This window comes from Cygnus olor, chromosome Z (assembly GCF_009769625.2).
Source record: "Cygnus olor isolate bCygOlo1 chromosome Z, bCygOlo1.pri.v2, whole genome shotgun sequence".
Lineage (NCBI taxonomy): Eukaryota > Metazoa > Chordata > Aves > Anseriformes > Anatidae > Cygnus > Cygnus olor.
Genome location: NC_049198.1, coordinates 76,395,914 through 76,409,042, shown reverse-complemented (window position 1 = coordinate 76,409,042; position 13,129 = coordinate 76,395,914). Strand labels below are relative to the sequence as shown.

The 13,129-nt window shown below is 40.1% G+C and overlaps 1 protein-coding gene across 1 annotated transcript; it reads left to right on the top strand.

The window, feature by feature from the left end:
- The first annotated feature begins 3,168 nt into the window (after positions 1-3,168).
- Positions 3,169-4,811, top strand: LOC121061933 (phosphatidylserine decarboxylase proenzyme, mitochondrial-like). Its single transcript, XM_040541411.1, is given in 3 exon segments — positions 3,169-4,139; positions 4,142-4,370; positions 4,373-4,811. Coding segments are annotated over 3 exon segments (1,185 nt in total). The 5' UTR covers positions 3,169-3,371; the 3' UTR covers positions 4,561-4,811.
- The last annotated feature ends 8,318 nt before the right edge of the window (positions 4,812-13,129 follow it).

The window sequence follows — 13,129 nt, the reverse complement described above, 5'->3', positions numbered from 1 at the left end:
ATCTCGATATTTCAATATACAATTAGCAGCAGACATACCTCATATTTAAAGGTTCATGCTTCCAGAGGCTAATATTTGTCCCTATAATGCAAATGGTTTTCAACCATAAAAGTGGTTTTGAATAGAACAAGAGTTAGTTTGGGTTAGTTGTTAGTAAAACCAATATATATATGTTTATATATATGGAAATAAGACACAGCTGAGAGTTTAATTCAATTTTTAAGAAAAGGAACACCTATCTTTCTTGAGCAGATAAGTATTTTTCTGATTAAAGTAGATCATATGTAAATCTGATAGAATTTTATTTCTTAGTGAGCAATTTTTCTCATGTTTCTTCTGTGTAATAAACCTGCTGCAACACACTGAACTATCTAAAATATATATATATTTATATATCATTAGTCACTATGGAACCAAATTACCAGTTTGAAATAATTGCCAATTACTTTTTCTGTAAGGAAACTAGACCTAGATGATTAGGAAGTACTATCTCCATAATTCTGAGAAGTGTTTCTAATTCCAAAACCGTGTGTATAGCACAATCAATCCATTTTCAGAGAAAATGACCTTGTACCACTAGAAAAACAGATTTGCATCTGAAAGATTACATTACAGGAACAGAATTGTAACAGTCTTCATGCAAAAAGAATGTGCCTCTACAGATTGTATTGATAGCTGTCTTGATAAATTTAAGATCTGTAATGGACTGTTAACAGCAGACCACTGCAATGATCTTTTATGCCCAAATGAAAGTCTGCTGATGTGTGAGTTGAATGAAAACCAGCTCTGTGAAACTCTCTGCATAGGACACCTCTACTTTTATTGCTGTTTTAATGTACAGTGGATTCAGTTTTTGCCTTGTGTCAGTGATTAGTAAAGCGACATTTATATAAAAATATCCACATTTATACACATTTATAAATGTGTGCACACAAACCTTATTCTTGTCCTTGACCACAGCTTGCTAAGTTGGATAAATGTTGAGTTGTTAACACTTGGACAATTGGACCAACTGCAGCTCCTCAAGTCAACACTTGTCAGCCATCTGGACCAAATTTAAATGGTTTAAAAATATCTTCAGTATGTCTGTACCAGATGCAGGCACAACTTCAGCTACTTCAACAACTTCAGCTACAACAACTTCAGCACATGCATCTTTCCTAATACTTGTGTGTGTGTAGTTGTTATGACTGTAAGGTGGTAGACAGTCAAACTGTTTGTACTTTTGACAGAGAGCAAGGGCACGTTCTGCCTAAGCTGGTGTGAAAGCCTACATCTGCCTAAGTAGGGCTCTTGTCAATGTTGGAAGTGTTCACTTACGAATTTAAAAGAGCTTATTTAAAAGCTGTTCGTGTTAATTCAAGGTCTAATGTAGATGCTCTCAAATTTGGAGATAATTCTTTCTGCACAACCAGCCGGTGGCTGTGACCCAGCTACATGCAGCCACCTGCTTCTGGTGACTTAATCAATTTGTTGTTCTTTCTGACTATGTCAGAAATGTTAAATAGACCTTGTAATTCTACTGATTTTGGCAGTAGAGTACCTTTAAAAGCAGCAGTCTCTGTTCCTGCTTTTTCGCACTTTCTTATCTATCCCTTCTGCTTTAAGTCATGGTCTCTCAGGTTTCTGAGATGACAGATGTACAGAAGTCACAGGAAAAGGACGCTACTCGTGCTTTAATTCAGCTCCTTGTGTCTTGTAGAGGTGGCTTACTTATAGAGGAACAATTATTTGCAGCCACTTGGAGAATGCAGCAGCTTATGTCCATATTTTGATGTAAGAGATGGACTCTCAAACCTTCCAGGATCAAGACATTTGCATGTAAAGTAACAAGAACTTGTATTTAACATTATTTTAACTGATTTGCATGCTGCCTAATCCTTGTACTAGAAAAATCTGTTACTAACACAGTCCCTTTCATTGTCCCTCTTCTGCATTCCTTTTGAAACAGAACATGATTCTGGTCTGTGTTGTAATTGCAATATCCCTGCCCATCAGTGGTAGCATCTCCAAATTTAAAGATCCATTGATATGACTAGATGTAGGATAGGCCCTGAAGGTGAAGGAGGCTGAAGAAGCCTACCTACACATACATGTTAAGACAAGTGAAAAATCTGGCATTCCTTGAGTGTCCTGTAGTCCTTATTCATAAACTCCTGGAAAATGAGTATTTCTGTGAGAAGCACTGGCAGCTTCTTTCTTGCAAATAGCTTTTTATGCAGCATTAAATTCATTAAGAGGTGAATGACCTTCAGGATTGCTAGTAGATATGCTAGGCTGTAGATATCACCAGTGGCTTTTTATATCAGGTAGTGAAAGCCTTTTCTGGGAGGTGTTCACTCCCACCCATCTCATAAAATACATACGAGCAGGGCAGGGAGGGAGATGCTTCAGGCTACACACAGATCTGCGCAGGCTGCAGCTTGGCCAGATGAAGGGGTTGCTCTGTCCAGCCCAACTGCAGCAGCTTATCTTTGCCTTCCAGCTGGAGGTAACTAGTCCCTCCAATACAGTGCCATAACTTTGTGATTAGCATAAGCATCTTGCGCACTAGGAGTTTTCTAACATAGATCAGTGAACAGACTTGCATAGTTGTACTAATTGATCGGCATGGGTGATGACCTTCATCAGAGGTGCAGGGTAGCTAGACGTAAAGTAGGAGCTCTCAGTAATTCTACAACAGAATTACATGTCTTGTTGCTGCCTCAGGAATGTTCCAGGACAGGAGCAAGATGGCACTGAGCTCCAACACCGTTGTTTTGCACTGACACAGGCCAAAAATGTGATTCATATTTACCTTTGTATTGTGTTGGGAAGAGTGCCAGACTAGCATCTCTTCTAGTCCCATCCTTCCAGACTTCAGTATCCGCTGACTTTTTGCTCAGTGCAAGAGAGAATGAACCCTTGCATTGTATGTCTGAGGATCCAAATTTACAGCTGCCGACTTATTTTTTTTCTCTCTCTTGCTACAGGCAAACTTGGGCTAGCTGATCAATTCACAAAGTACTGTCCTTGTTCTATGTGTGTGCCAGGAAGAAGTACCTGATGCAGTCACTAACAGGTCTTTGCATTTCATATAATTTCCCTCCTGAATATAGTCTTGATCTTCTCTTTAAGCCTTCTGTGATTTCACATTTCCTGTTTTTGAGGACACAGAGGTAAGTGTGCATGGTGTTTTGCTGTTGTTGTAGTAGTGGTTGTTGTTTGTTTGTTTGTTTCCTGAAAAGAAGGTTGTCAATTCTGTGTGTACTTGAAAAACTACTTCTAATGCTGACTGTCAGGAAGGTGAAGAGAAGGACACCAGAAGGACACACAGAGGACGCGGCAGAGGCACATAAAGATGGCGGCAGCCTTGGCGTGGCGCAGCCGCGATGCAGCAGAGTAGTTTGCTGACTAGCTGTAACTTCCTCATACATGAGAACTTGTGCATTAGAACTCGAGTCCTGTGGAAGCAGCCACCTTCTAGGACATTTTTCAGTGACAGGAAGAATTTTCATACTGCTCCGGTAGGACAAGCCTTCCACCGGCGCCCCTTCCATGTTTTGGTGGCTACAGGTGGGGGATATGCAGGATACAGAAAATACGAGCGTTACAAGTTGGAACAGCTAGAGAAGAAGGGCATAGAGCTGGCTGTGAAGCTTGCAAGTGAGTGGGAGGTTGCTCTGTACAAATAGGTACCAACTCGACTACTCTCACGAGCATGGGGTCACCTGAACCAGGTGGAGCTGCCTACATGGCTTCTGAAGCCTGTTTACAGCCTGTACATTTGGACATTCAGAGTAAACATTAAGGAGGCAGCTGTTGAAGATCTGCATCACTACAGAAACCTCAGTGAATTCTTTCACAGGATGCTGAAACCACAAGCACGGCCAGTCTGCTGTTTGCACAGTGTGATTAGTCCCTCTGACGGAAAGATCCTTAATTTTGGACAAGTAAAGAACTGTGAAGTGGAGCAAGTAAAAGGGGTTACTTATTCACTGGAATCTTTCTTGGGACCTCGCATCAGCACAGAGGACTTGCATTTTAGTGAGGCCTCACCTGGTAACTCCTTTCAGCAACAGCTAGTCACGAAGGAGGGGAATGAGCTCTATCATTGTGTAATCTGCCTTGCACCAGGGGACTACCACTGCTTCCACTCGCACCCACTGACTGGAGGGTGTCACACCGACATTATTTTCCAGGCTCTCTGATGTCTGTGAATCCTGGAGTTGCTCGCTGGATCAAGGAACTGTTATGCCCCAATGAACGGGTTGTCCTTGCAGGTGACCGGAAACATGGCTTTTTCTCTCTAATGGCTGTAGGAGCAACAAACGTGGGCTCTGTCTGCATCTACTTTGACCAGGACCTGCATACCAACAGTCCGTGTTACTCACCTACAATGACTTCAGCTTCGTATCCAACAACAACAAGGAGGGAATACCCATGAGGAAAGGAGAACATTTAGGGGAATTTAATCTAGGCTCTACTATTGTACTCATCTTTGAGGCACCTAAGGACTTCAAATTCCACCTCAAAGCTGGACAGAAAATCCACTTTGGAGAAGCCCTGAGCTCTCTATAGAAACTCACGCAGCAAGAAGGTTTTATATACAAAGGGACTTTTATCACATCACAGAGAGTTTCACTTAACAAGCATGTATCACTCAGCAGGACCTGGGTGAGGAAAATGGAAGATGTCATTGCTATGTTCAACTTTGAGAGTATTTGGCCTATATTTACATATTGCTGCTGAATGCAGAAAGATAATTGAATGAACGTGTGTGTATCAGGTACAGCTGCCTTTAAAGACGTTGACTACAGAGGTTTCTGTCCTACCCTGTGCCTGTAGTCTTTGATGTTCTCCCCCTCACTGTGCCACAGGATATCTTTGTTCACAGAGCTTAAAATCCCTTTTAAGCCTTCCTAGACCATGCAGGTGCAATGGGGAAGGGTGGAAGTAGAGATTAGGTTTATTTAAAGGAACATTAATAAGTTAAGTCAGACCTTGTACCTTAGAGCTGCTGTATTTCTTTCAGACCTTGAGTAACAAATGTATTCTTGTCTTTATTCTAAAACACTTCTCTGAAGTCCTTGTACAAAATACATGGAGAGCCATTAGCTAGTCCAGTTAAATGGACTATTATGGCTTCACAGTCCAAACGAAGCAAAATGCACAGACCGCATCAGTAAAGTAAGTTATACATCCAATTTATTTCCTAACGTTAGACAACTTTAATTCTTTTACCTAACAATGTCCCTTGAAAAATGGACTTTGCATTGTATTTTAAACCTGGAACCACTGTGTCTACATTCCATACAATGAAACTGGTCATCGTGGAATTTTTTTTAATATTAGCAGACAGATCCATATGTCCAATTCCTAATCCATGCTTTTATTTTGCTATTCCAGGCCTTAAAGATCTTGTTTGTATTTAAGAGAGAGTTCACCTCTTGAATTAAGGTTTGGAATACATAGAGGATGTTTCTCATGTGATGCTATATATCTTCAATATTGCTTTGTCATTAAATTATTGAAGAATAGTTCCTCTATTTACAGGGCAGTTTCAGATACTTCAGGACCAATTTTTATCGCATGGAGTGCAATGCCATATGTACTGACAGTACATTAAAACAACATCTCTTGGAAGCAATCCCAGGTTGCCTCCCAGCTGCCAACTTGGCCTTCCTTTAATGCACTGGCACTTATTTTGTCTTATCTAAAATATAAAAAGCCACACCTGCTCTGACTTCTGCCCTCAGACAAATTTTGCTAGGAATGTGCTGGGACTGAAAGCTTTATGCTGAGCTTCATCCTACAGCAAAACTTCAGAGCCTCATTGTAACTTATTGTCAAGAAGAGTTAACAAAACACCTTGGACCTCTTGAGCATGGCACCAAAAGCCCTGACACACTGGTGCCAAAGTAAAAAAGAAGAACTCTGTTTTAAAGCAATGTATCAATTATTTTTAGAAAATAAACTGTTTAAAAACAAAATAAAACAAAACAAACAAACAAAATAAACAAAACAACAGGGTGCTTAAAGAGCTGGCTGACGTCATCACGGGACCTCTCTCAATTATTTTTCAATGATCTTGGGAATCTGGAGAGGTCCCAGTAGACTGGAAGCTGGCAAATGTTGTACGAATTTTCAAGAAGAGCAAGAAAGAAGACCCTAGCAATTATAGGCCTGTCAGTCTCACATCAGTGCCTGGTAAAATTATGGAGAAGATGATCCTTGAAGTTATTGAAGCGCACCCAGGGGTCAATTCAGTCATTGGTCCCAGCCAACATGGATTCATGAGGGGTAGGTCCTCCCTAACAAGTTTGATTTCCTTTTATGATAAAATCACCCATCTAGTCGATCAAGGGAAACCAGCTGATGTGATCTTTTTGGACTTCAGCAAAGCTTTTGACATGGTTTCCCATAGGATCCTACTGGACAAAATGTCCAGCATACAGCTAAGCAAAAACATCATATGATGGGTGAGCAATTGGCTGTCGGGCAGGGCTCAAAGGGTTGTGGTAAATGGGGCCACATCAGGCTGGCGGATGGTCACTAGTGGGGTCCCTCAAGGCTCCATTTTAGGGCCAGTCCTCTTCTATGTTTCTATAAACAATTTGGATGTAGGACTAGAAGGCGTTTTGAGCAAATTTGCCGACGACACCAAACTTGGAGGAGTTGTAGACTCGGCTGAGGGTGGAAAGGCCTTGCAGAGAGATCTGGACAGATTGGAGAGTTGGGTGATCACCAATCACATGAAGTTTAACAAAAGCAAGTGCCAGGTCCTGCACCTGGGACGGGACAACCCTGGCTATATGCACAGACTGGGCGATGAGACACTGGAGAGCAGCCCCGCAGAGAGGGATCTGGGGGCTGTGGTTGACAGCAAGTTGAATATGAGCCAGCAGTGTGCCCTGGCAGCCAGGAGGGCCAACCGTATCCTGGGGTGCATCAAGCACGGCATTGCTAGTCGGTCGAGGGAAGTGATTGTCCCGCTGTACTCTGCGCTGGTGTGGCCTCACCTCGAGTACTGTGTGCAGTTCTGGGCACCACAGTGCAAAAAGGATGTAAAACTGTTGGCGAGTGTCCAGAGGAGGGCAACGAAGATGGTGAAGGGCCTAGAGGGGAAGACATATGAGGAGCGGCTGAGGTCACTTGGCCTGTTCAGCCTGGAGAAGAGGAGGCTGAGGGGAGACCTCATCACAGTCTACAACTTCCTCGTGAGGGGGAGTGGAGAGGCAGGTGCTGACCTATTCTTCGTAATCATCAGTGATAGGACCCACAGGAACGGTGTTAAGCTGAGGCAGGGGAAGTTTAGGCTGGACATCAGGAAGAGGGTGGTTGCACACTGGAACAGGCTCCCCAGTGAAGTAGTCACTGCACCAAGCCTGTCTGAATTTAAGAAGCGATTGGACTGTGCATTTAGTCACATGGTCTAAAATTTGGGGTAGACCTGTGCGGTGCCAGGAGTTGGACTTGATGATCCTCATGGGTCCCTTCCAACTCGGGATATTCTATGATTCTATGATTCTACCTCTTCAGTGTGAGTGATCACTATGGGCTGATTTTCTAGCTGAAATATCCCAATGATATTTCATGTTAAAGGTTTTTCTTTAGGTATGTGATAGTTTCCGTATTCTACAGGCAGCACCTTTTAAGAACTGTGCTTTACCTGTGCTTCTTTCTGCGCAGTTTCTAGAAAGCTTACAGGGTCAAAAGTTACATTGCGGGATTGTCGTGTCAATTAAAAAAACTGACTCCTTAGCCTCTGCCAAGTACTTCCCTCTTACCTGCTAAATACATCAAGCCTTGCTCTGAGTACATTGATATTACCTGTAGGTCACTATGTAGAGGTTTCAAAATTCAGTGTCATTGGTCAACCACTGACCACGTAAAAAAGTGACATTTCTGATACTCCTTCTGGCTTTTTGTAAATGCATTTTCAGAGGCACTTGATATGCACACTCCAGTCCCAAAGAATAAAAAAATTAGTAAATACAGAGTCTTTGGTGTGATACTGATTTTGAAAGGCAAATCTAAACAAAAGCAAAAGTACAAAGACTGAATAAAATGGTACTTTTTCATAAAATGTGTTTCTGTATATCTATTTCCTCATCTCCAGCCAGTGAAGAATTTGTTGGCATTCCCAGTCACAAGTAGGTAGTTGGTGTGAGAATATGAAGAGATGCAAGACACGGACTCCTAATGGCTCTTGAACAGGAGACCTTTATTGCCATTTTACACTACTACATATACTTTCCCTGTAGGCCCACACGCTGTCCACGTGCCCGAATCTGTCATACAATTGGTTAGAGACCCTCAGACGCACCTTGAGCCAGCCAACAATTGGCCACTGCCCAAAGCTCATCTTTAACACTGTAGCCAATTTACTTTATCTCAACCTTGCTCAAGTTTTTGTTTCTACTGCTTGTTTCCTCATTATCTCTAATTCAGGCATGTGTGAAACAGCGCGAAGCTGCCTGCGAATTCCTTTCCCACAAGAATATGTCACATATTTTTGTGTATTTGTAATATGGAAAGAAACTTGCTAGATAAAGCTATGGATCATAGAGTGAGTGAGACCTTACATGATAATGGAAATCTGTAATGCCAAATGATAAAGGCAGGGCCAAAAGTATTTATGAGATGAAGGATGAGAATAGGCTTTCAAGAAAGCATCTAATTCTTTTTTTCTTTTATTTTTTTTTTCCCCTACGATTTCAAACCCCATTTAGATATATCTGATAATCCTCTTAGGCTCACATGTGAGTCCTTCATGCACCTAAAAGCTTTGAATATCTGGTCTGAAATTAAAATAGAATTGTTAAAAACACAAAAGTTCGGTAATCTTATTTAGCAGTGACAAAATGTCTATTACAAAGGCAATTTGCTCTGTGAAGATTTTTTAACAGGTCCTTACCTTCCCTTTCCTGTTAATTTTAGCAAGATTGGCTTTAGGAACAAGTGAAGAATGCCCTGGCATGATTTTCCAACCTGACAGGCATGGCAAATTCATGACAGCAAGGGAGAGGAAGAAAAATCCACTGAAAGGTAGCTGTGTATTCTGCCCTCACAGGGCAGAATTTGGTATTCTGCCCCTGGCTCACAGGGCAGCTTGTGTGACAGTATTCTTTTGAAATACCTTACAGCATGGAGAAAAGTATGCTCCCTGCTAGCCCTGGCCTTGCTGTTTGTGTTTTCCATCCTGCTCTTCACCAAGCTCTTGCTGTGCTGTTGAGGAAGATAGCTCTGATATCTGCCCAGTAGATATTGGGCAATCCCAGCAGCTGGATAGGAAGGGCAGAAGGTCATGATGAAAACTGGCTGTGACAACTCATATTGAAGAAGTGACCAAGAAGTACAGGCAAATGCAGGGCGCAGTTAGATACAACAGCAATAACGCTGTGGCTTCCTGTTACTGGTGTGGGATGCTTGCTTAGTCTCAGAACTTAGAGTACCACTCTGCTGCAAAATTAAATTTGCAGCCTCAAGAATGAAGGGAAATAATTTCTGAAGTACAGCAGCTGTGGATTTTCATGAAGGAGGAGGGGAATGACTGCAGATTGTGACCTAGGCTTGTGTTGGCTCCTTAAATTATATTTCCTTTTGCAGCTGCTGAAGACAAAAGATATCGGTGCCACATCGTCCATTGGTCTGACCTTGTAAGTCATTTGCATGGTCTTATATCGCCCTGTGCATTGCCAGCTAAAGATGGTCAATATTTTCTATGCATTGGGCTTCAGTGAAAAAGAGGAAAGTGAACTACAGGTAATTATTATTTGAAATTTAAACTGGATGGGCTTTATTGATCTAAGTTGAATGTGATGATTCATAACACAATTCACTCTACCCTCTTACAAATTCCCGGTGCAGCTTTAAGCAGCTGAGTTTATTGCTGGTTTCTAAAATGCTGGTAGAGACAGAATAATTGCAAAAAAAAAAAATGCTTTTCTTGTGTTCTTTCTTAACGAAATACAAATTCTGAAGCTTCAGACTTCTGTATGGCTTCAGGGTTGTAAAGTTATTTGGAAAGCTTTTCTGGAAGTGTATTTATTGAGCATTTTTACTGATGGGTATAGTGTGATGGACAGCAAAGACAAAAGAGGCAGGGATACTGTTGTTTCCAATTGGTTTTTGAACTTTCAGTGTAGATTATTTTATGTTATTTTATGTTATTTTATTTTATTTTATTTTATTTTATATTTATTTTATTTTATTTTATTTTTTGCTTTTTACAAAGCTATTCAATTGTGCAAAAGCCCATGCAAATTTCACAGTCTACATGTATCCAAAATGGACAGAAAGCTTAGTTTGGGGTGTAGAGAGACCTGCCAGTGTAAATCCTGTCTTTTTAGAATTTAAAATAATAATTCCAGATTCACAGGTTAGAAGTGCTTTATTTTCTAAATCCGTTACTTTCATCTGTCATAGAAATCACAAATGGATATTCAGATGAACCACTAAAGAATGAACATTTTCTTTTTTGCCATCTTGTGTTGATATATTGCCTTTGTTGAGATAACAACCTAATTAATCTTTTTTCCTTGTCTTATCCATACTTCACTTATAAGAAATGGTGGGAGTGAGAGAAGACAGCAAAATGCATTCAGTGAGGAGTCAGAACTGTGGAAGAAGTTACTGGAAAGAAGAGACGGAGAAAGGCAAATAGATGTACTACACAGCAATGCAATTTTGAAATGTATTAAATACAGATGCAGCTGTGACGAAAACAAAAGAAAAAGTATTTATCTCACATGGGGTTATCTTAACATTAATTAACTACTTGCTTATTGCCTAATATTTCTGACAGATGGAAAAATGTGCCTGTAGTGCATTTTAATGAAGTAAGCATATGAAAGAAAGCTGCCAAACAGGTGCCATACTGAAAGAACAGAGGCAAGCTGAACTAAATGGGTTAAGGATTCACAATCTACTTCAATTTTCATTGTTTGCACCAGACAGTAACTGAAATTTAGTACATCTGACTATAAGTGGAAAAGGTTAAGGAATGGCCACCACTTCTCTCCATTGGCATTCACACTCAGACTGCTTCAGTAAGCTACACTACAGTTCATTTTTGATCCTACAAATAAAACTTTATCTGCAATTCAGGAATTAGCCAATGTATCTGTGCACTCTTTCCACTAATGTCTTGAGTGACTTTTTGGCTTGAGAGTGTGATGCCACATGCATACACAGTTTGGGTTTGGAAGCCAAATTGCTGTGTTCATACCGTGCTGCACAAAAGATGAAAATCAGAAGTGGGGACCTTGTTTCAGGCATTACCTGAGGTTTTTATGTAAGGGTGGCTGCATCCTACAAGACTGGACTATGTGATTGTGCTGCTGGGTCTGAGCTGATGTGTCTGAACTTGCCTGAGCTATCATAGCACTGAGCTCCTGAGGTACCTGAGCTTGTAAATAGCTACATTTACAGTTAGCACTACACCAAATATGACTGTATTTCTTCAAGACCCCAGCCACCTTTTAAAGATAAGTAGTTGAATTAAGAAAAATCTGTTTTAGAATGAGAACAGCTGGACAGTTCCAATGTTCCTGGAGCTTTGTCTGCAAACCAGAGGAGGCTTCCAAGGCCAGTGAATATCTAATTGCATTTTTCAGTAGGCAGGCACAAGAACTCTCCAAAAATTGCCAATAGAGGTTATAAGTTGATGTAATGATCTGTAACGTGTTGATTTGAATTCTGCATTCTCCCATATGCAAATTAAAACATATAGGGATGAATATTGTGCTTACTAAATCATGGTGCATTTAAGTGTACTATTTCTATAATTCCTGCACTTCTGAAACAGAATCTGATATAGCTAGAACATATTGGCTTCTGTGCTGAGCAAGATGTCTATCTGGATGGGGAGATATTGAGGAATTAGATCTGCATGAGGAGTGTTTTGTTGGATTTTGCATTCTGCTGGGTCTCTAAGATGAGCTGCTGTGCAATTTAATTTTTGCTCTGATGACTCATCAGAAACTTTGGTGCAAGTCCCTTTTTACTGTGACATGCTTCCAGATAATAACTGAAGCTTCTCTATCTCTAAAACTGAAGAGAAGAAAAACAATTGATGAAATGGTGATAATGAATGCAACTTATTCCTATTTAACATAAAAAAAAAAAATTGAAACTCAGAGAAGTAAAATAATTTGTGCTTTCTGTGGGGAACATGAAAGCTTTTACCTAGTGTTTATTTTTATGCTGCCCTGTGTTGAAAGACTGGTCATATCTTAAATCAAGATTTGATTCTTAAATGATGTATGGGAGAGAAACAAGGACTGAACTGAGTATCCTGACATGAATATCCTGACATTAATATCCTGACTGAATCCTGACTGAATATCCTGACCTCTATTTGGATCCGTTTTCATCCTGGTGTACCTGGAATCTCTCAAATCTCAGCAGGAGATTTTGTTTGCAAAATGTGTGTTTTCACCTTAAGAAATTTTTCTCAGTGTGAATTGTGTTATTGCGTACTGGTTAGGTGAGATCATGAAAGATATGTTGAATTGTTTAAACAAATTAAAGTATACACTTGTATACACATATATTGTTTTAAAGCCATTTTTAAGCCAGTAAAAGTTTATTAAAGTTTTACTTTTAAGAGACATGATCCTTTTATAGCCTTATCAGGTATGAAGTGATTGAAAACCGTGACTGCTTACTCCTGCAGTGCTGTGTTTTCTTTTTGTTGCAGTCTTTCCTCATAAAAGGAGTATATTTCTCAGATCTGTATATGACTGAGAGAAAATGTTAAGTATGTAAAGAAATGTATGTTGTCCTCATAATGTACATGCATAAAAAACAGGTACTAAGTAAGCAAATTACATTACATCAAACTATATATAAATGGTATTTAAATAAAATGTCACATCACAGCACATCTTGCTGTTATGAGAAAAAGGTTCCTTTGCATTAAATAAAGATTTTCTTTGCCAGTATTTTATTAGGAAATTATCAGGCAAAGTTTCTAAACAGTGTGTGAAATCAATGTCTACCTGTCTGAAGAGGGCAGTGGTGTCTAATGTGACAAAATCTCCTCAGTTTCAACCAAATACCTTTTATTTCTCACTAGATTTCCTTTGACGGATAACCTGAAAGTCTTCTATTACTATTTTAGAAATGCTTTATGCAATTACAC